General features: G+C 40.0%; 1 protein-coding gene across 1 annotated transcript in view; it reads right to left on the minus strand.

The window, feature by feature from the left end:
* Positions 1 to 297: 297 nt before the first annotated feature.
* Positions 298 to 21,707, minus strand: part of SNTB1 (syntrophin beta 1) — a 227,835-nt gene continuing 206,425 nt past the window's right edge. Inside the window, exons 6-8 of the mRNA XM_058564867.1 lie at positions 9,182 to 9,378; positions 4,413 to 4,603; positions 298 to 1,233 (exon numbers count right to left, since the gene is read on the minus strand). Coding sequence (XP_058420850.1) covers positions 1,141 to 1,233; positions 4,413 to 4,603; positions 9,182 to 9,378 — 481 coding nt within the window. The 3' untranslated portion in view covers positions 298 to 1,140. The remainder of the gene's footprint in view (positions 1,234 to 4,412; positions 4,604 to 9,181; positions 9,379 to 21,707) is intronic.

Below are 21,707 nucleotides of genomic sequence, written 5' to 3' on the forward strand. Positions count from 1 at the left end.
TGCTATATGGTGTCTGAAAATATTCTTGTAGAAAAATATCAGGTCACTATATTATTTCCCTGGAATTCCACAAGAGCTGGATGCTATCAATAGATCTGATCATAACGCTGGGTGTATCTGTAAAACCCAGCAGTAGCCCGAATTATATGAGGCTGCTCTATTACCAATTCCAAAATGCACGCACACAAGCAGAGGCAGAAACGAGGGTCAATAAATTGCTCAGTACTTCCACTGCAAAGCACGAAATGGGGATGATTAGTTAACCCCATGTGAGTTGTTATATATATATATAGCAAATGACGATCTTTTAAAAAAATATCCATAATTTGCTTTTTATAAATAAAGCTATCAGTCTTGGCTCTAAGACAGCAGACTTTGGTGTGAGTGCAGTCCCAGAATTAATCATCTTCCACGCACACCACGCTTCAGCAAAGCTTTGCAATTTAAGCGGTCTACTTTGGCTCGGATTCCACCAGCTTGCAGCTCAGATCAGTATCTGATGCTTTATTTAATTCCCGCTCAGCATATGCTAATGAGAACACTTCAGAATAATCATCCTACATCACTGAAAGATAATTCATTAAGAAAAAGTAACAGCTGCTTCATACTTAAATAAAAGGTGGGTTTCCATTTGAAATGCTTTTCTTTCCTTACCAGCTAAACTCAACACAATTAGAAGTAGGAAATAAGTCACAATAAACCAAGGGATCATTGTCATTGGGGGGGGGAAAGAGGGGAACATGTCCATTTCTCATGTCTTCAACTCTTGCTTACCTGGGTGAACCAGTTGCCTAGAAACTGGTGTGATTAAGATCTGCACATGCTGTTCTAATTTCATGTCCTTGATTGTCATTATTTAAAAGCTATGCTGTGTATTTCCAATCTCCCTCACCTCTTTTCCCTTTTACCGTTCTAAAAAGACAGTTTTAGTCTGATATTCCTTGCGGTGTTTTCTCAGGGTACCCCGTTGTAGTTGATGAAATTGACAGAGCAGTCTGGGACAGTTACACAGGACTCTTGGGATCTAAAGCTGACTGTGGCATGCTACGGCTGGTGCATTGCTCACTGCAAATGGTGTCTGATGTTACTTTCTGGCGGCACCGCAGCCTTCCTTTTCTCAAAGGCAAGTCGCCCCTCTATTCAGGCGACCAAGCCCAGTCTCGTAATCTTAGCTGACAGGAAGGAATGAATGATGAAAACAATCGGCTTGGGGCAGGAATGAAGGTCCAGTTGCTGAAATTGAAAAAGAAGAGAGCATGAGAGATTTTACATTAATGCTTGATACCCAATAACGATTTACACATCAAACGGATCTGTGCTTTTAAGTGTTAACGGGAGCAATTATGTTTTTAAGTCCCCGCCCCACTACCAAGGGATAAAATAACTCTGAACTTACTCCTTACATCTCATATATTTCTTTTCTGAAATAGGTTCTGTGAAGTTTATATATACCAATAGCATAAATATTGAAGTTGCCTTTCTTGACTGTCTAAACCATTTATTTTTGGTATCACAATAGTGATAGTATCTCTGTTGGATTAGGGACAGCATGAAGGAGTACTGAATTTCACATCTGATGACTAGGTTTGAGTCCTGGTTCTAACGCTTTTTAGGTGTGTAATCTTGGACAAGTCACTTAAAATTTTTCTCAGTCCTGCCTAACTCACGGGGTAATTAGAGTATTAAATGAAACGCTGTATGTGAAAATTCCTTATAATTTCTAAAACACAGAACCCATGCTGCTAAGCGGCTGCATCGTCAGTGTCCTACACCCTGGATGGTTGTGGGCACATATATCACGCGTGTACCTTCTAAAGTCTTATCCTTCTCAGTGTGGTCCTATAGAGCCGACTCATGGTCAGAGCATGAGAGTCAGCTTCCATTTTTATCCCCCAACCTAATTCAGGAGAACTGGGGGAGTTGTTCTCAATTCTCTTCTGCTGTCCCCAATTCTGCTCTGATGATGACACTGTTGAGGAATAACAACCTGAACGTATAATAACTTCTAGCGAAGTTAAGATTTTACATATCATGAACCAGGCCCTGTGCTAAATATATTCTATACACTATCTTATTTAATTCTCACAACATCCCTACGAGGTAGCTGTTGTTCTTATGTCTATGTTTTATACGGGAAACTAAGATTTGGAGAAGTTATAAAACTTCCTGAGATCATAGATCTTATGGTAAAGAGAAAGCGTGAAGTCAAACACAGGTCTGATGCCGGAGTTGTGGCTTAACCACAACGTTCTGCTTCACTAACACAGAATGCAACTTTTGGAAGTAACCTTAATGATTACCTACTTCAGTCCCTGTATTTTATGGATGGGAAGACTCAGATCCAAAGAAAGAAAAGGACTTACCCAAGACAATTGGTGAATTAGTTAAAAGACAGAAAGAGAACATGAGTCTCTTGACGGTCAATTTAGTCCATTTCCCACACCTCCTCTCTGCTCCCTTCCCCCACACCGGAAAGGCCTGGTGCTTGCCTCCTGGGGTTGCTTTACTAGACCCTGGGGAGCTGGATCTGAACTTGAGCTTATCAGCCTAATGTACTGTCAGCAAAAAGTCAGTCCTTCCTGAATCTTCCAAGTCGGGTTGTAAGTACAGGCAGAAAGGCTGAAATTTAAATCTAAGTGATTTTCCTTATGGGTAAAAAGAGCCTTAAATTTTCAAGTCAAGGATAAAACAGGATACTGCTCCTTGTTCTTTCCTACTTAGCCAGGGCATAGTCACCTTCAGGAAAAAGTACACAGTTGGGTGATTGAGAGAGCAGCAACTGAACTACAAGTATTCTCAGGAAAATGGACTTTCTAATCACTTATTTATTCCCAAACCGGGCTTCAGGCTGAACTTGGATTTGCGGATTGAAACACGCAAATAAACAACAACAAAATCCTATAAAATTCTGCAGATCCGTTTTAAAGGTTAGAAAAATGACTGCCTGGAAATTGTTCTTAGAAAGTGAGTTGAGATCGACTGTCAGCCACAGGGCATCGACGTCTTCCTGTCTGCCTGTGGCACCATAGTAAGAAATCTGGTCCCGTATTGGGCCCAGTAGTCCTGCATGATCCAGAACAGTGGTGCTGAAACTTTGAGATCAAGGGTCCCTACACTCTTCTAAGTGTGGCCCTTTCCTTCAGTCAACACCTACTATGTAACCTGAATGGTTTTCAGAGAATTATTGATAAAATCCCACAGGAGAAATGACTGAAATAACTGTGGAGAGACGGGGGGGGGGATTTTGGAAGGCTAGTAGCTGAGTTGAAATTACTGGATTTTTAAAACTGAGATTTATCTCTGCATTTTACATATTCCCCACCCCTGTTATCAAGTGAAAGTCAATAAATATTTGTTGATTAATCCGGTGACTAGGGAGGACCTAAGTTATTACAAAATCAAGGTCCTCTTAAAGTTCTACATTTGACAGCTTAAATGAGATGCTATGTCCTCCTCAGAAATGCCTCGAACTACACTTGTTAGAAAGCAGAACATGCAATTCTCACCCTTCTGTGGAACTGAAGTAATGCACTTTTTATTGTAGTAGGCAGTAAGGGTCCCAGGAAATCAGGAACTTAAACATACGGGCTATTTGCATTGACAGGAGACATATAAATGTTACCTTAACTGACAAATTTGCTAATTTTGTTGGACATTATTTGACATTAGCCTAAAACTACTGGGCCCTTCTCTGGCCCTCTCTCTACGCGGGTAGAGTTGACCAGTTTGTTTCCCCTGCTATCCTTTCTAGTCTGGCCTTGTCCAGCCCCTCCCCTCTCTCTGCTTTCTATGCTCTCTGCTCCTGAGACCTCCCAGAACACCTGGACAGAGTACTTTTCATCCCTGCATCCCTGACACCTAGCACAATACCGAGGTTGGATCAGATGCTTGATACTATTAAAAAATGAATGGGGGGCCAGCCCCATGGCGTAGTGGCTAAAGTTGGTGGCCCAGGCTCGTGGGTTCGTCTTCCAGGTGTGGACCTACACCACTCCACAGCCAGGCTTTGGTAGTGACCCACATACAAAATGGAGGAAGATTGGCACAAATGTTAGCTCAGGGTGAATCTTCCTCATCTTCCTCAGGGAACAAAAAAAAAAAAAAAAAAAGAATGGTACATTTTGAAGCTAGTGGGACTCTATTTGAGAAGAATTTGATGCTGGCTTGTAAGGAATTATTTCCTTTGATGCAAGTATTTATGTAGTATTCCAGTAGAAAACGAGACCAAAGTAAAGAACTGTGAAAAAATTGGATCTAATCACCGTTTTTCAAGAATCAAGACATGAACTTGCAAATACTTTAATAGTCAAATGCTAAATATACATATGGCAGCATTATGTTTGTGAGCCATTATAGGTGTGTTGCATAATGTAATATACGAAATTACACTATCTAAAGAAAACTGCACTTACAAGCTCTCCATCTTTGCCTCCAAAATCTAAATACAGCATCCTGATTCCATCATCTGAAGACATTTTCAGCTTTTCATAAGGAGACTGTATGATTGTCTTGGGAAAGGCACCCTCCTGTGGTTCAGTGGTAATAGAAAATCCATTCTCATAATGTATGGTCAAACGGCACTCCTGGTTTTTGTAGGTGCAAGCTGAAAGAGAGAGACAGACAGATAGACGGTATGAACAACGGAAGTCAATCCATTTTCTCAGGCACTTAACTTTCAAGTCTACTCAGTCCCAGGAGCCAGCCACAAATTACTAAGTTAAAAATTAGTAATTGTTCATGAAAATATTTTCCATTGATTTTGATATTGTAATTTAACGTGCCCCATGAAACTAAGGGAAATAAACCAAAAGAAATTCATTTTGCTGGGATTTATTGAATTTTATCTGGGCTCTAACCGTCATCTGACCATCTGACAACACATTACGTAGATAGGTGTACTTGCCTTCCAATGGCCTTGCCTTAAGCCTGAAAAAACCTGACATTTGATTTAGAGTAAGCTACCTCTGAATCATCACACACACACACACACACACAGACACACACACACAATCAATGCCACATCTACTACCTGGTGAAAGAAGCAAGCATTTCCCCCATTACATTACCAAAGTTAACAAATGTAATACACCTAAAAAGTCAGGAATGAGTAGTTCAAAAATGATCTAATCTTTAATTTTAAAAAAGTCAAACAAAGCTCAATTTATAAATAGAAAGGGATGCTTTTTTAATTTCTCTGATGATCTGATGATCTTAGGTCCTGGAAAGGCTACCATGTCAGAGAGATGCCAGATGTGGCACGTTCCATGCTTCCTCCCTCTGCCCAGCGTGGCATGTGGGAGCCCTCAGGTCCACATGGTGCCCTCTGATCCAAAGGTACAAGACGAAAACCTCTTGATCAGCTTTTTATCTGTGGTCCTCATTACATTTAGGAAAAGAGACCAGAGCTTTAAGCTTATGAGCTGAATGGGGGACTGACACCAAATCCCAGTTCCCATTCAGGAAGACTTGTGAATGTTTAAAACCGTTGAACAAAGAATTCCGAAAAAGTTATTAAGCATCAGATTGGATTTTTTGCCTCACAAAAAAACCACATTTAACAGACTCTGGCATGTAAATTGCCTCAGGCCTTCATATGCATCTGAAAGCTCTTTAGGGAAACCAGGAGATTTTCTTTGCTGGGAATGGGGATTGGGAGGAATAAGAGTAAGGACGTTATTGACTACTCTGTACCATCATTAGCTCAGCTCAGCTTTATAAACCAAACTTAATTTCACCTTACCACAAACTTCTGACGCAGGACCTTAGCTTAATGTTGTAAGTGACAAAAGCAAAGCTCAGAGAGGTGAATATGTCACAACTGAGGTGGTTTAGATTTCAAAATTGAAGTTCTTTCTACCATGTGCCATGTATCTTTCTCACGCTCTGGTACTCAGGATATGGAGGGATGTGTGGAGGGACTTGGGCAAAGAGTCTCTCAGAGTAGTAACAGTGGGATGGGGGAGGCCTTCAGAGTTTGGGGGAATAAACAGGGGTCTCTATCTGCTCACAGAATGAGGTGGCTTTTAATTGAAGCTCTGGTTAAAACATATACTCCTTCTATGAGTCTTTCTGGGCAAAGCCCCTGGGTAAATCTTAAGTTATCCTCTCAGAAGTACCCTAGACTTCTTCCGCCCCTCCAGTGCAAGGATGATCACGGACAGTGGCATAGACTTAGTTATGGCTTCCCATCTTAAATCCTCGGTGTTGACACCTTCGCTTCTACTACCTGCAGAATATATGGGCGAATGGGCTCTAAACATATTTTTTTTTCCCTCCTGTACGTTTGAACTTTAAAGCTAGGCCATCAGATATTGTGAATTAACTGATTGTGATTACTTTTAATTCTAGTTGACCTCAAATGGTATTTGTGGCCTTTAATATAATGGAATTGGTTATCTGAAGATGTTCTCAATCTACACAGGATAAGTTGAACACATTATCAAGTTAACTGAAGCTCTGATTAAAACATAAGCCTCTTTCCCCAACTCTCTGGAAGTATCTTTCAATTTGAAACTGGGTTGCACCTTTGGTCATTTCCATAATTTCTTCTCTCCCACCACCCAGCTAGCTCAAGTCACACAATTCCCTGTTATTCTCCTTTGGCTGGTCTATCAACAGCCTTGTTGTTTTCCTGTCGAAGTAGAGTTCAGTTTATTGAGAGAGAAGGAGTTTACAAAATTTGTGGAATGTAAACTAAACCAAATCCCTTTGGCCATCTTCATTCTTTCCTAGAACATGCCTGCATTTGTTGCAAGGAGTCTGAACTTCTCTGATATTACACATATAACTACATTAAATTTAGTTTTCAGGTGACTTGGGCCTTTTCCAACTCTAAGGCTCAAAACTCCACTTTATCTTGCCATACACAATAGACCAAAAATAAAAGTTTCAATGACACTCCAAAAAGGTTTCCAACAATGATGGAAAATATTTGGGGGCACTAATTAATTTCAGGATAATTTTTCTTTTTTGGGGGTGCGGAAGATTGGCCCTGCACTAACATCTGTTGCCAATCTTCCTCTTTTTGCTTGAGGAAGACTGTCCCTGAGCTAACATCCAAGCCCATCCTCCTCTGCTTTTTATATATGACATGCCACCACAGCATGGCTTGACGAGCGGTGCATAGATCTGCTCCCGGGATCCGAACCCGCAAACCCTGCGCTGCCAAAGCAGAGCGTGTGAACTTAACCACTACGCCACCCGGCCAGCCTCATTTTCAGGGTAATTTTAAAAAGACATTGATTATCTTGGAGCAGAAGTTCTGCAAAACATCTGGTTTTTCATATTTGCACAAGTAGAGGAAATGTGGAGAAACCTCGCTACACACAGATGTGTGTCCCTTATACTGCTGGGTGCCTGAGGAAGTTGCAGCCTAGTGCAGTACTGCTTGAAGAGTGGTCCATGGACCAGCAGCAGCAGCAACACCTGGTATCTTATTAGGTGCAAATCTCAGGCCCCATCCCAGAACTGCTAAACAGAGTCTCTGGATGTGGGGTCAGCAATCTGAGGCTTTTCAGGTTAAAATTAAAAAAAAATAGCATTATAGACACCATTAACTGTATATTGTGCTGGCTGATGAAAACCACTGGAATCCACCTTAGCAAATGTAGATTTTACAGCACATATTTTGTTAATTAATGTACCTCAGATTCATATTACTTTTCCAGTCTCCTATTTTGCCATTGCCCAGTTAAAAAAATTAAATTATCTATATGTATATATTTATATATGTATGTATTTATATCTATCATCTGTCTATCTTCTATCTATATGTATGATTTGGAGAGTGGCATGAAAATTATTTATCACAGCAGCCTAGACAGAATTGTGTTTTGACCACTAGTATAACAGTAAGAAGTTCCATGTCTCTGTAGACATTACAGTGAATAAGGAATGGACTTTAGAGTGATACAGCCAAGAAGTGGAGTCAGTTCTGTCCTTTATTTGTTGTGTGATCTTGGGCAGGTTACTTAACCTTTCTTAAGAATTTTCTTGCTGGGCCCAGCCTGGTGGTGTAAGTGGTTAAGTGCGCGCGTTCTGCTGCGGTGGCCCGGGGTTTGCAGGTTCGGATCCCGGGCGCGCACCGACGCACTGCTTGGTAAGCCATGCTGTGGCGGCGTCCCATATAAAGTAGAGGAAGATGGGCACGGATGTTAGCTCAGGGCCACTCTTCCTCAAGGAAAAAGGGGAGGATTGGCATCAGATGTTAGCTCAGGGCTAGTCCTCATCACAAAAAAAAAAAAAAAAAATTTTCTTCCTGACTTGTAAAATCAGGTTGAAAAGGGAATCATGAGGATTAGATGAGATGAGGCAATGTAGTGACCTAGGACACACACACACACACACCCCTGAATCAAAAGTTTTACAAAACAAAACAATATTTACACTGATATTTCTATTCTAATTAATTTCATTTTTAAAATGTTGGTCTTGCCTCAATTAATTTATTTTTGGACCCAAAAAGAGTTGTTTCTCGCAGTATGAAAAACACTAAAGACATTATATAAAATGCCTGGCATCTAGCAAGTACTCAGTAAGTAGTGTAGTAGAGAAGAGTTCTTCCTTCTACACACATATCCCTTTTCTACCCCTAACTAGTCCTTTCTCAGAGCTCTACATGAATGTGGATCGCACTCACTGCACACTCCTTCCATCCTGCCTCTGCCTCTCCATTCACACCAGGGGAAGGGGTCCCTGGGGACTCTTCCCAGGGCTTTTCCCTTTGCTTTGCTGACACTCGCCTAGATGCCTTTGGTTCATGCTCTTTTTCCCAGCCCTGGTTCTCCAGTTTTCTGATCAATTCTGTGAGCTACCTAATACATTTCCAATGATTCCATTCGGTGATAAATTCATTTCTTTATAACAAGAACTTTACTAGTCTGTACCTCAAAGTTCATTCCTCCAGGAAGCCACCCAGCGGTTTTAGGTAGGAAAATGACATCTGACTATCCAAATTACCAACTTTTCTTGAATGAAGATGGGATGAGGCTTTTCACAATCAAAACCTTAGTTTCCATTTTAGTAGGGCATACAGTGCACTGATTTAGAAGAATTTAAATTTACCCCTGGAATTTTAAGTACCCCTAAAGGACAGTAACGGAAACTACTTTGAGGCCAGGGTGGAGTAGAGGGTACATTCCTAGGAGTGTGACATCGGTAGCCCGTAGCCAACAGTGCTCACCTGTGGTGACTTCAGTAATGAGTTCAGCTGAGTTATGGCAACCCTGTACTATGTTCCTTGTCCAATGGGAGAGGTCCCTGCTGATCTCGGCCCTGAAGAGGTGTGTTTCAATCCCCTGCCTGGTGCCAGTTCGCGTTGCAAAGGACAGATCCATACCAGCCTGGGGCGATCCTTTCCCTGGACCTGAATGGACCAGCCTATTGAGAGAGAGAGAGAGGTATCGATCATCAAAATGGAAACTACTTCATTGACATGTCACTTGGTAAAAGCTCCCAAATTGGTGATTTGCTCTCATTTTTCTAATCTTGAACCAAAGAATCCACTATACCCTACTGTTCACCATGGTTTTCTGCCATCTCCTCACCCAGTTCCTCTCCAATGGTAGAATGAGATTAAGACATTGCCCGAGAACACTGCTTTTGGTCGATTATGTAGAGGAGTTGAAATATGACTTTAACTATAGTTAGACAAATTCAAGTATACTCACTCAGCCAAAAAGAAAGAGAATTAAATAAATGAGAGAGGGAACAATTTAAATAGTGTGTAAAACTGCCCCCAACATTCCATTCCTGGGCATATATATGTCCCAGTGTGAACATGAGATGGGAAAGGGAATCTGTTCTTTTCCCAATTAGGCTTAGTTCCCCTGTATTTTTTGCAGTTGGGAGCATCTGGCTGCATTGAATATACTTCCGGGTATGCATTTTTCATGCACACAGCCTCCAAAGGCAAACAAACAACCACGGGACTCAAATGAAAACGTAGCAATCTCTGTAACTCTGTTAAAGCTTGAGAAAGAACTGGTGATGCTGGACTTCTTGAGAAACAAAAGAGAACTGCACTTTATGGGAGATTTAAGGGATTTTCAAGAGTGATTTTTTACCGCACACCATTTTCACACTGACTTTAGAACTTAGGCTCATCATAAAATGTGACTCCCATAGTAAACATTTTCTGAAGGACCAGACTTAAAACATGAGGAATCAAAGTCTCTGAGTGCTACCTACTGAGCAGGCACTGGCTCCCACCTCTCACTTGCCCCCTTTAAACAATGGGATCTCTCCTGCTCTCTCCTACTCTTCAATATCTCAATCTCTTTTTGGGAGAGACTATCATATCAATAATTTGCGGGATAGCATGAGTATAATTTAATAAATGTTACTTCTCTCCAGAGTCTTTGCATTTTCAGCCTTATCTTTTCATACAGAAAGAAATTCTTTACCGTTTGCTACAGAAATTCCAGATGTCTATTCACTTAGTGGATGGGAGAGTTATTTTCTTAGGCAAACTACTTATTACCTCTAGATTAAAAGCTGCACAAAGGAAATCCAAAAACTTATTTTCTCTTCTAAGCTTAAATATCATAGAATTATCAGCGGAATAAAACATATTGTAGCCTGTTGAATTTCTATCAACAAGCTTGTTGTGTAACTTTGAGGAGCTTTGTTTTACTTATAAAGTTGGAGTTAGTGGTGTGCAATGCCAACCTGAAGAAAAAGGTTCATTGAGAAACCTTTTGGTTGTAAAATTCTTTGAAGACAGAGAAGTTCCTAAGAGACGACAAATGTTGGCAAGATGTAGAAAAAAAGAGAACTCTTGTGCACTGCTGGTGGGAATGTAAACTGGTGCAGCTACTATGGAAAATAGTATGGAGGTTCCTCAAAAAATTAAAATTCGAACTACCATATGATCCAGCAATCCCACTTCTGGGAATACATCCAAAGGAAGCAAAATCAGTATCTCAAAGAGATATCTTCATTCCCATGTTCATTGCAGCATTATTCACAATAGCCAAGATATGGAAACAACCTAAGTGTCCATTGATGGAAGAATGGATAAAGAAAATGTGAGATATATGTGTGTGTGTATATATATACACACACACACACAACACACACACAATGGAATATTATTCAGCCTTTAAAAAGAAAGAAATCCTGCCATTTATCACAACGTGGATGAACCTGGAGGGTACTATGCTAAGTGAAATAAGCCAGACAGAGAAAGACAAATGCTATATGGTATCATTTATATGTGGAATCTAAAAAAAAGTTGAATTCATAGAAACAAAGAGTAGAACGATGTTTGCCAGGGGCTGGGGGGTGGGGGAAGTGGGGAGATGTTGGTCAAAGGGCACAAACTTTTAGGTATAAGATGAATAAGTTCTGAGGATCTAATGTACAGCATAGTGACTACAGTTAATAACACTGTATTGTAAACTTGACATTTGCTAAGAGAGTAGATCTTAAGTGTTCTTACCAAACAAACAAAAGAAAAGGTAACTATGTGAGGTGATAAATGTGTTAACTAACTTGATTGTGGTAATCATTTCACATGTATATCAAATCATCATGTTGTACAATTTAAATATATGTCATTTGACAATTATGCCTCAATATAAAATATAATAAAAGGTAGAGAAATTCCACGAATCTCATCGAGAGGAGAGTCTAGGACAGTGTGAAGTCTGCTGACAAGGGTGCCCACACACAGGGATTTAACATGTAAGACTGAGTCCCATTCGCGAGGAGGGAAGAAAGCATTTTGTAATAAGAAGTGAACAAGAGTAACTGACAAGCTGCTGGAGGTTTCAAAATCTGTGTGAGGGTAAAGAAAACAGAAAGCATTTTTCAAAAGCCCAATGTAGGTTTTAAAGGGATTGAGGGTCGGGTAAAAATTCATTAAAAAAAGGTATGTGTAAACAGCGTGAATTTATATTGTGTTTTCTTAACTGCTCAAAAGTGTTTTTATCCTCAAAGGTGTTTAAGTTTTAGTTGCTTTAAAAAATACATCTAGCTCTTCCTTTTTAAAATCTTACAATCTGTATCAGTGTGGCACATCTGGCCCGCTACATGGTAAACTGAAAAGAGACATAGGTTTGGGAGGCATAAAAACCTGCATTAGAACCCCATTCTGCTATTTGTTAATGTTCTAAGAATCACTACCTCATAAGGTAGTATCGTGAAGATCAAATGAAATAATCTACATGCTGTACGTAGCACAGAACCTAGCATGTCGTTTGTACTCAATAAGTAATATTTCCATCCCTTGCCCCTACTCTCACTTGTCTTATTTTAAAAATATAATTCCTGCCTCATATGATTAGGATTAAACATAATAAAATCTATAAAGCACTTAATCCAGTATTCAGTGCATCATAGTAAGCATTCAATAAAAATTAGTTCCCCTATGCCTTCCCTGGCCTAACATGTTCTCACTTTCTATCCCCTAAATTTCCATCCAGGGGACATCAACCTTGTCACAATTCAGGGCCATGTAAATGTACCATACAGGCACAAGTGAAATGAGAAAAAGATATACCACTCTCATGGAAAATGTTGTTTTTCTGTGAATTTCCTATCAATATTTATTTTTCTCCAGAGAGACTATAAAATTGAAGCCAATAATAACTGGAAAATGCAATTCCTTAGAAAATCCACATTTGGTAGGACTGGGTATGAAGAATGAAATTACTAACAGAATGTAACAAAGTATGAGAAAGCCCTGTATCTAGCTAACCAACATCATGCCCAAGAAGTCCTTGATGGGAAAATTCAGAGCGTTATAGGAGGTAATGATGTAAAAAGAACCTTTGCAGGAATGACTCTGGGTATACTTTGTTATTAGCTTCATTACCAAATTCTCACTGATTGAAAAGAAAAGGGAAGAGGAAAAATTGATTTTTCAACTAACCAAATGTGAATTATCTAATATTTATATTAAAAAATAAGTTGATTTGCCATCTGAAGAATAGCAGGCACGCTGAATTATGTGTTCTTTTAAATAGACCAGTATTGGTTAATGAAACTTACAGTACTGTATGCAAACTCTGAGATAAAGCAAATTGTCTTTTCCGCTACCATGTGTGCGTACTGGTAACAAAAGGATACTTTTTCTAGATTAAAATCAAGTGAACTACATCAGATATCCACAGAATGCATATGGGTACACATCCACAGACCTTGAAAATTATTTTATAAATACATGTGTAAATGTGGGGAAATGCATATATATCTTTTGAAAATTTCTAGATATACAATTCAACTATGCAAACAAATGGAAACAAATCCATTAAAATGTCAAGCAATTTTATGGGTGATTTCATTTCTTCTTATTTTTTTTTATTCTTAAAATTTTCTGTAAGCAACATATGCTACACAATTTAAAGATTAGCTTTAAAAGGCTATGAGACTGAAATGAACCCAAATCTTTCGCTTTAATTTTTAGAGTCAGGACTTCCATTGCACTGAAAAATATATGCGTTCTGACTCAGTGTGGCATACATGTATTGTTTGTTGTTTGTTTAAAATTAGTGGCAATTCAGTGGTGGAATACCAGATGCACTCATCTATGTCCTCTTGCATTTGTTCATATCGGGGTTATTCTAAATTGTCTATGTCTAGCTCCTAACACCTGCAGGCTGGGCCTATGGAATAGCCTTTCTCAGAACGAAGTTAACTGATCCACATGGGATGAAACCTACGCCTGTGGCCTCATTAATCCATTACACAAACAAACTGGCCTCCAGCAAATGAGACAGGAGAGATGCTGAGACCTGCCACTTGAAGTTACACGATGCTTTTAAATTCAGGGGTGCTCTGAAGGGCCTTAGAGGAGCTTCCTGCTCTGTTCAAGTCTCTTCTCCCCTCCTTCCAACTGATCACCAAAAATCACTCACTAAGTCATTCATTCATTCAATCAATCAATAAAGATTTTGCCATTCACCAACTGATATATTCCACAAACATTTATGGAGCACTGCTATGGACTGAACTCTGTCCCCCTAAAATTTGTATGTTGAAGTCCTAATCCCCAGTGTGACTGTATTTCGAAATAGGGCCTATAAGGAGGTAATAAAGGTTAAGTGAGATAATAGGGGTGGGGCTTTAACCAATAGGATTGGTGTCCTTATAAGATAAGGAAGAGATTCCAGAGATCTCTCTCCCTCCGTGCACATACAGAGGGAAGGCCATATGAGGACAGAGCAAGAAGGCAGCTCTTTGTAAGCCAGGAAGAAAACCCTCACCAAATACTAAACCTGATGGCACCTTGATCTTGGACTTCCAGCCTCCAGAACTGTGAGAAAATTACTTTCTGTTGTTTAAGCCACCCAGTCTGTGGTATATTATTATGGCAGCCCTAGCAGACTAATAAAAGTACCTGCTCTATGCACACTCAGGACTAGGCATAGTGTGAGCAGAACAGACATGGCCCAAGCCTTGAGGAGACAGAGTTCAAGAGGAGAAATACTCTCCTCCCTTCTAATTCCTATAGCCTCTTCACTCCAGATTCAGGCCCAGTTCCTGGGAGACTCATTCTTGGAATAGAGAAGAGAGTCAGAACCAGCCTCTGGTAGATGACAAATGGAGGATATGAGCCAGGGTTGGGTGAGTGGGTGGAGAACCATTCCTCCTCATTGGGACAACTCGATTATTATGAAGATCTTCCTCCAGAGGGTGAATCTGAACCTCCAGGAAAAGCAGTTCTATCACAAGAATGGAGAGCAGTGGATTCTGGCATAAGAACAAAGAAGGACCTCACATTTATCAACATATTTGTTGTTTCATTCCTATCAAGATGTTGGAAATAATAGGTTTCCTTTGTTGCTTACATCATCCCCTACTAATTGCTTTTGATTGTCAACAGCAATAAGTTGGGAATGATACACAGAAAAGTGGACATTCACCACTCTGCCATCTGGAGGAGACCAAACAAAGAGTTGATTGTCTTATAAATTATGACATTGCAAAGGTATAGGCCACTGGACAAGATAAGAGCAAGGTCCTTTCTCTTACCTCTTTTTGTTATGCGGGCTGCCACAGTGAAAGGTGTGGCAACTACTAGGAAGAGACAGAGAAAAATACTGGAATGGTTACATTCATAAATGCTCTGTGAAATCTTTCTCTTGAGATGAATTTGTATTGGCATATTTCCAACTCCAAGCCAATAAAATAATATTGGATATACAACATCGGATACTATACCATCCAATAGTCTGCTCACTGAGCATCTCCACTCAGAGGGCTCATAGGCACCTCAGACTCAACATAAGTAAAAGCAATATTGCATAAGGTCCTTAAGATCTTAAGAACCCAATACCTAGGTTCTAAGTTAAGTAACACCAGGATCCACAAGGGCCATGTCCACTGCAAAGGACAGGAAGTTTGCACTGGAAGTCAAAACACTATTCAAAAGAAAATAGTCATTTAAATGCAGGATTGAGGGTCCAAATGAGGAAAGGTTTCCTAACAATGCCCGAGACAACATGAGTTGCTGTCTTTAGATGTCTATGGTGCAAGAAAATAAGGAAGAGGCAGCTCTGCATCTTCAGGCTAACAGTGACATTGATGGATGACTGAGAGAAGATATAACTTATAAGTTCTTGCTTTGTTGCTTTACAAAAAGAATGGTTTTATGATTTGGGTCTGAGTAAGGCGCAATGGAAGCTGAGAAGGGAGTGGCATTTGGAAGAGGGCAGGCTGCTGCCTCAAATGAACTCAGGTCCTTGCTGAGAAGATTACACACCAAGGTCCTAGAAGGACGCAAACACTATGTAAGTGAAACGCTGAGAGAATCTTTGGGAAATCAGGGAGAACAAGTGCGATGTTGGAAGACTGGAAAAGTGGAAATTATATCCTGATTTTCAAAATGTGGAATAAGGTAGATTCTGTGACCCTGTTCACAGGCAAGATTCTAGAATGGATTTTTTAAGTAATCATTTTTTTTCTTTGGAAAAGAGGAAACAGTAGTTCATGAGGGTCTACATGGCTTTCCTATGTCCAACTGTTTCATTCAGAAACAAAATTACTAAAAAAGTAATAGATAAAGTGAATATTCAGACAGAGCACATTGATGAAGTTTCCTGCAATATTCATTTGGACTTAAAAGGAATAAGTGTTGGGTACAAAGCTTATCAGTCAGAAGAGTGCTTTGTTAAGTGACCATAGCCATGATGAGTCCATTTAATCCGGGATGGAGGCAGAGCTATGGCCTCAGACCTGTCCTGTTAAACGTTTTTATCAATGACTTGCGTGAAGTTGCAAAGGACATGGACATCAAATCAGTGGATGGTCCAAAACTAGGAAGAAGAAGAAATATAGAATCAGGATATAAGATCATTAAGCACTGCTGTTAGAGCCAGAAACCAACAACAAAAACAAAACTAGAATGGGGGAGACATGGTGTAGAAGCACTACTGGAAATTTAGTTGATGGGAGACTCAACCCAGAGCTACTAACAACACTAATGTGAGCTTAAGCTGCATTAGTGGAATGAAAGCAAGTCATGGTCCTGTGTTCCCCTGCACTGATCAGAACATGCCTGAAATATAGCATTCAGTCCCAGGCACCAAGCTTTAAGAGGGGGCTTCTTAATCTTTTTGTGCCATGAATCCCTTTGGCAGTGTAATGAAGCCTATGGACCCCTACTCTGAATAATGTGTGTAAATTCACAAAGTAAACAGAATTACAAAGGAAACTAGTGGTAGTGAAACACAGTTCCATTCAAATATCATGATGTTAGAAGACAATAATCGGGGCCAGCCCAGTGGCAGAGAGGTTTAGTTCGTGCATTTGGATCCTGGGCACAGACCTACTCACCACTCATCAAGCCATGCTGAGGCGGCGTCCCACATAGAAGAACTAGAGGGACCTACAACTAGGATATACAACTATGTACTGGGGGCTTTGGGGAGAAAAAAGAAGAAAAGAGGAAGATTGGCCACAGATGTTAGCTCAGGGCCCATCTTCCTCAAAAAATAAATAAATAAATAAACTTAAAAAACAACAACAAAAACTTAAAAAAAAAAAAAGACGACAATAATCAAAAGAGCAAAGTACCTGAAGCTACTTCATTAAGAGCATAGTTTGGAGATATTTTGTCTGGAAAAGAGGACTTTGTGTGAAGAATAATAAGTAGGAAGGGGGTAAGCATAAATGTCTGCAGTATCTGTGGAAGTGTTCAAGCATAGGCTGGCCAGTGACTTCCCAGAGATGGTAGAGTTCTCACCTTGAGAGTCTATGGTTTGATCAAAGCCATCTCTGCACCTTGGCTCATCCAGGGAGAACCACACTTGGAGCAGATCATTTGCTTCTTGTGATCTAAGGTGAGGTGGGAGCACTTCCAGCAAGGCTGAGACAGCCTAGGCTGGCAGCCAGCAGGTGTTTTTGGGCGCCCACCCTGTAAGATTTGTAGCTTATGTGTCAAAGTTGACAACTCCTGGGAAGGAAGATGTTGGAGAAGACACACTCGCCATTGACCACACAGCAATCTCTTGGAGCTCGAGACCAAGCATAGCATGATCTCCTTGAGGTAGGCGCCCCTTCTTTGGACTCATACACATCATCAATCCATTTATCCCACTGTTTTAAGATGACCACCTCATCTCTCTTACTCATCCTGGATGTCCTTCAGGGTATGAGCCTTGTCCTATCTCTCATTGACTGTGTGGTATCTAGCACCTTACCTGACATGCGGTAGGTGTTCAATACATGTTGGCTGAGTAAGTGAATGAAGGCAAGTTTTTCAAAATATTTGTAAAATGTGAGTTCAATTTTGCAAAGGAAAGTACACACAGAAACACACAAACACACACACACACACACACACACCATTGACCTATTTTGAAATGCTTTGAAATTTGGGGCCAGAGAAAAGGCCTCCTAATGGGCTCTTCATTTATATACTGCATTTGGGAACACATACCATAGCCAGATTCTGGACACTAAATTCCAAATAAATGTCAGCTGGACATTAAGATTTTAAGTCATCATCTGGACATTTGAAAAGGTAGGGCTAAGGAAAGACTCTCTAGGCCTGAGTTTTTCCCGTTCTGCTAGGAACAGCCTTTTTACATTCCTCCCAAGATTCTTCCCAAAGATCTTTCCTGATCTGCTGTCTCAGGGGGGAACTCTGAAATAGCTATTATTTATCTTTCTATTATTTTACATTTTAAGCTATTTGTGTATCCTTAAAAATATGACGATCTGTCTCTTATCTGTGGCAGGGACTAAACTATAGCAACCAAGAAAATGCTGTCTCCCAAGAGAAGATAACTTCCTTTCCCAGTCAGAAAAATATACTGGCACCCTGGGACAGGCTTTCAAGCTGCAATTCACACCCAATTGCTAAGTTTTATCTGAAATTGTTTGAGAAGCCCAAGGACGTGCTTTGTTCCCTGGTTACAAAATTGAGATACACGTTCCCATGGTTGGAAGCAAAGCCACAAACTCCAGCAAGATTTTACATTTCCTATTAGCCAGGAGTGTGAATAAGTGAAGAAAGGATATAATATAATATTAGAGAGTGGGGCAAGAGAGTGAAGCCATCCATGGAAGGGGATAGAGCAGAGAGTCAGACACCCCAACTTGGCTACTTATCAACTGTGTGACCTTGGGAAGTTTCCTAACCTCTCCATGCCTCAGATTCCTCTAATGTAAGATGGGGATAACAATATGCCTACCTCATGGTGTTGTTGTGAGGATAAAATGAGTTATATGAATACTGCATGAAACAGCTCCTGGCACAGAATATATAGTAATAGCCATTATTATCATTAGTTCCATCAGGACAGGACTCTTTATTAGATTATTCACTTCCGTATGCCTAGCACCTAGAACAATTCCAGGCACATAGTGGGCACTCAGTAAATACTTGCTAAATAAATGACTAAAGGAATAGCTAGAATACAAGGAGGACTATCTTCCAAGAAGTTTGTGATTCATGACTGCTATAAGGTGTTATGAATTCTCTCCCACCCTCAGTCCCTCAACCACACAAAATGGTAGCTAATGCTAAATCCAAAGCATTTAGGTTCACATCCACTAAATGCTAATGTCCAGGTTAATTCAGCCCTGAAAAATAATGATCTTGAAAGGTAACTGGGATGAGATGTTCTATGAGGTTAGCCTAATATCCATTTCCTGTTTCTGCTTTCAAATCCATCTTTAGCAACTGGTGTTTTTAGGAGTGACTTGGTTATTTAGAGAGTCAGAGTTACCTTTTTTGGCCTGGGAGTAGAAGGTGACCATTTTATCAAAAAAGTGAAAGTCATTAAGATTTCACATTATGGATCCAGTATACATTTAAGGAATTGTACATAAATGGGTCCCTAACTCAGATAAAAAGAAAGGATGAGAGGCGTAGAAATTAATTCAGATGCCCAAAGTGGTGGATTCTAAGAAGCTCACACAGCCCACTTTCAGGTCAAATTCTTTGTCCAAGACTTGGGGGAACTTGGCAGTAGAAATACTCATTCCTGCAAGAGGCCAGGCGAAATTTTTCTCTATTGATAACTGAGCTGCTAGGCTGCACACTGTCTTTGGATCCTCAGATATGCCCCTTTGCCTGACTGGTTATGAGAAAAACAAAAACAAAAAACCTGTCTCACAAGGGATGCTTATACACTAATTTAATTCTGGATAGGTGTTAGAAAATGCTGCATAAAAGGTTCCATACAAAAACATTATTATTAATATCCTTAATTAAAACAAAAACAGTTGCAGCACACAGAATCAGCCAAATTAGTAAAATTACATATTAGGTAACTGGGTTGCTAAGCAATATTACATCCTCATTTTACTTAATTGCTGTAATTAGCATCTCCCAGCATATGCCATAATGCAAGCCACAAAGAAAGAAAGAAAAAGCAACCGGTCAGATCGCTTACATGGTGCTGGTGCTCTTGAATACTTTCATCCATTAGCCACCCCTAATGGGTTCAGTCAACAGACGTTCAAGGAGTGAAGCGAGGGGAAAGAATCACTAACAAGCACCAAACTGTCAGGAGGGGCTGCCCAGGAATCAGCATGCTGCCCCTCAGCCAAGAAGAGCTGAAAAATTGCCTCATTTGTATCTTCCAAACTTCTTTCATCTGAATATGGTGGTGAAAGAGGCAAGGTCCCATCTCTCGGAAAATTGATATCATTGAGGGATATTGACTGTAAGCAAAGACCAATTTAATATAAGAGAATGAACAGCAATGCAGATTGGACCCAATTCTTGACTATTTAGTAGTATCTTTTGGGTGGATTTCCAAAGACAAGTGATTTTCCTCCACACATTCTCCACGGCCTTATGACCTTTCATTGCCAGCTGCCAGCAGTAATATGGAGGCAGGAAAATCGATGCCTATTATGTGAAAGGTTACATCGATACACTATCTCATTTAGTCTCCACAAGGACTCTTGATTTATGAGTTCCACTTTACAAACAAGGAATCCACAGTGCTGTGTGGTGAAGTAGTTGCACAGGATCACATAGTGAGTGTCCAGAATTTGAATCCAGGTCCACATGCATACAAAGTCTATACTCTTTCCATCATTCCAGGAGAAGGGGCCAAACTCCAGCTCAACTAGAGGTAGCAAGGAAATTCAAGTGAGAGAGTATAATGAAGACTTCAGGTCATCCACGGATGTGACTCATCCATGCACTTTCCTTCTCCAGAGACAAACAAGACTTACAATCTATGGATACTCTCACATCATGATAGCCCAATGTCTTGGGAAATTTTTCCTTTTGAATTAACTGTCTTTGTATCATTTAGCAATCTTAGAACTCTAATTTTTAAATAAGTTCTTTGAATTTTCTGGCTATTTCTTACATATTCTCTCATCTTATCTATGCTTTAATTAGTTCAACATGTGTATAAAATATGTATTATAAAAAGATTGTCAAGAACTTCTTTATGTAAGGTAATGACAATTAAAATTAGTCCTATTTTACCGGGAAAATGAAACCATGAGTGAATAACCTGAACAATTAGCTCCTATAACACTTGGCTTTTATAGCTCACATTTTGCTTTTTTTTTTCCCCCTACCATCAGCTGCTAATACAATGTTGGCCCTTAACAGGAACCTGTTAAAAATTTTTTAAATTAAACGGAACATTCTTGCCCCCAGGAGGAAGCGATCAATAGGCAACCTCCCTGCGGTGTTGTTACAAGTAGCATTCAGAACTAGCTTTGTGGTATGAGTTGAGGGATCCCAGTTTCCCCATTTCCATCTCACACTTCCCTCTCCCCACAAACCAACCAACAACTCTTTATTAACCCAGTCCTTATATCTCAATGACTTTTATTTAAGACACTACGTGTCCCTGATAAATGCAATATTACATGTAGGATCAAATACGTCCAATTACTTAGTCATTCATACATTAATTTCAATTATTTTTCTCCAATCTTAACAATTGCTAACATTTATCAATCACTTATTATGTCTCAGTCATATGCTAAACATTTACAGATTGTGTTTCAGTGGGTCCTATCAATAACTGTATGAAGCAGAAGATAAAACTGGCCCCTTCATAGAGATGAGGAGACCTGGATTCAGAGAAAATGATATTTTGCCCAAGATCACGTTGCAAGCAGAGGTCTCAGGATTCAACTCCTGGTTTGTCTGATTCCAAAGTCCATGGATTTCCTCACTCTGCTAGCCTCCCACCCACCAACTCGGAGGATCTCCCAGGTTGGTAGGAGGGAGGGCAGGAGGTTGGCCGTCAGTGTGAGCACTAGGTATATGGAGATAA

This window comes from Diceros bicornis, chromosome 21 (assembly GCF_020826845.1).
Source record: "Diceros bicornis minor isolate mBicDic1 chromosome 21, mDicBic1.mat.cur, whole genome shotgun sequence".
In the NCBI taxonomy this organism is placed as follows: domain Eukaryota; kingdom Metazoa; phylum Chordata; class Mammalia; order Perissodactyla; family Rhinocerotidae; genus Diceros; species Diceros bicornis.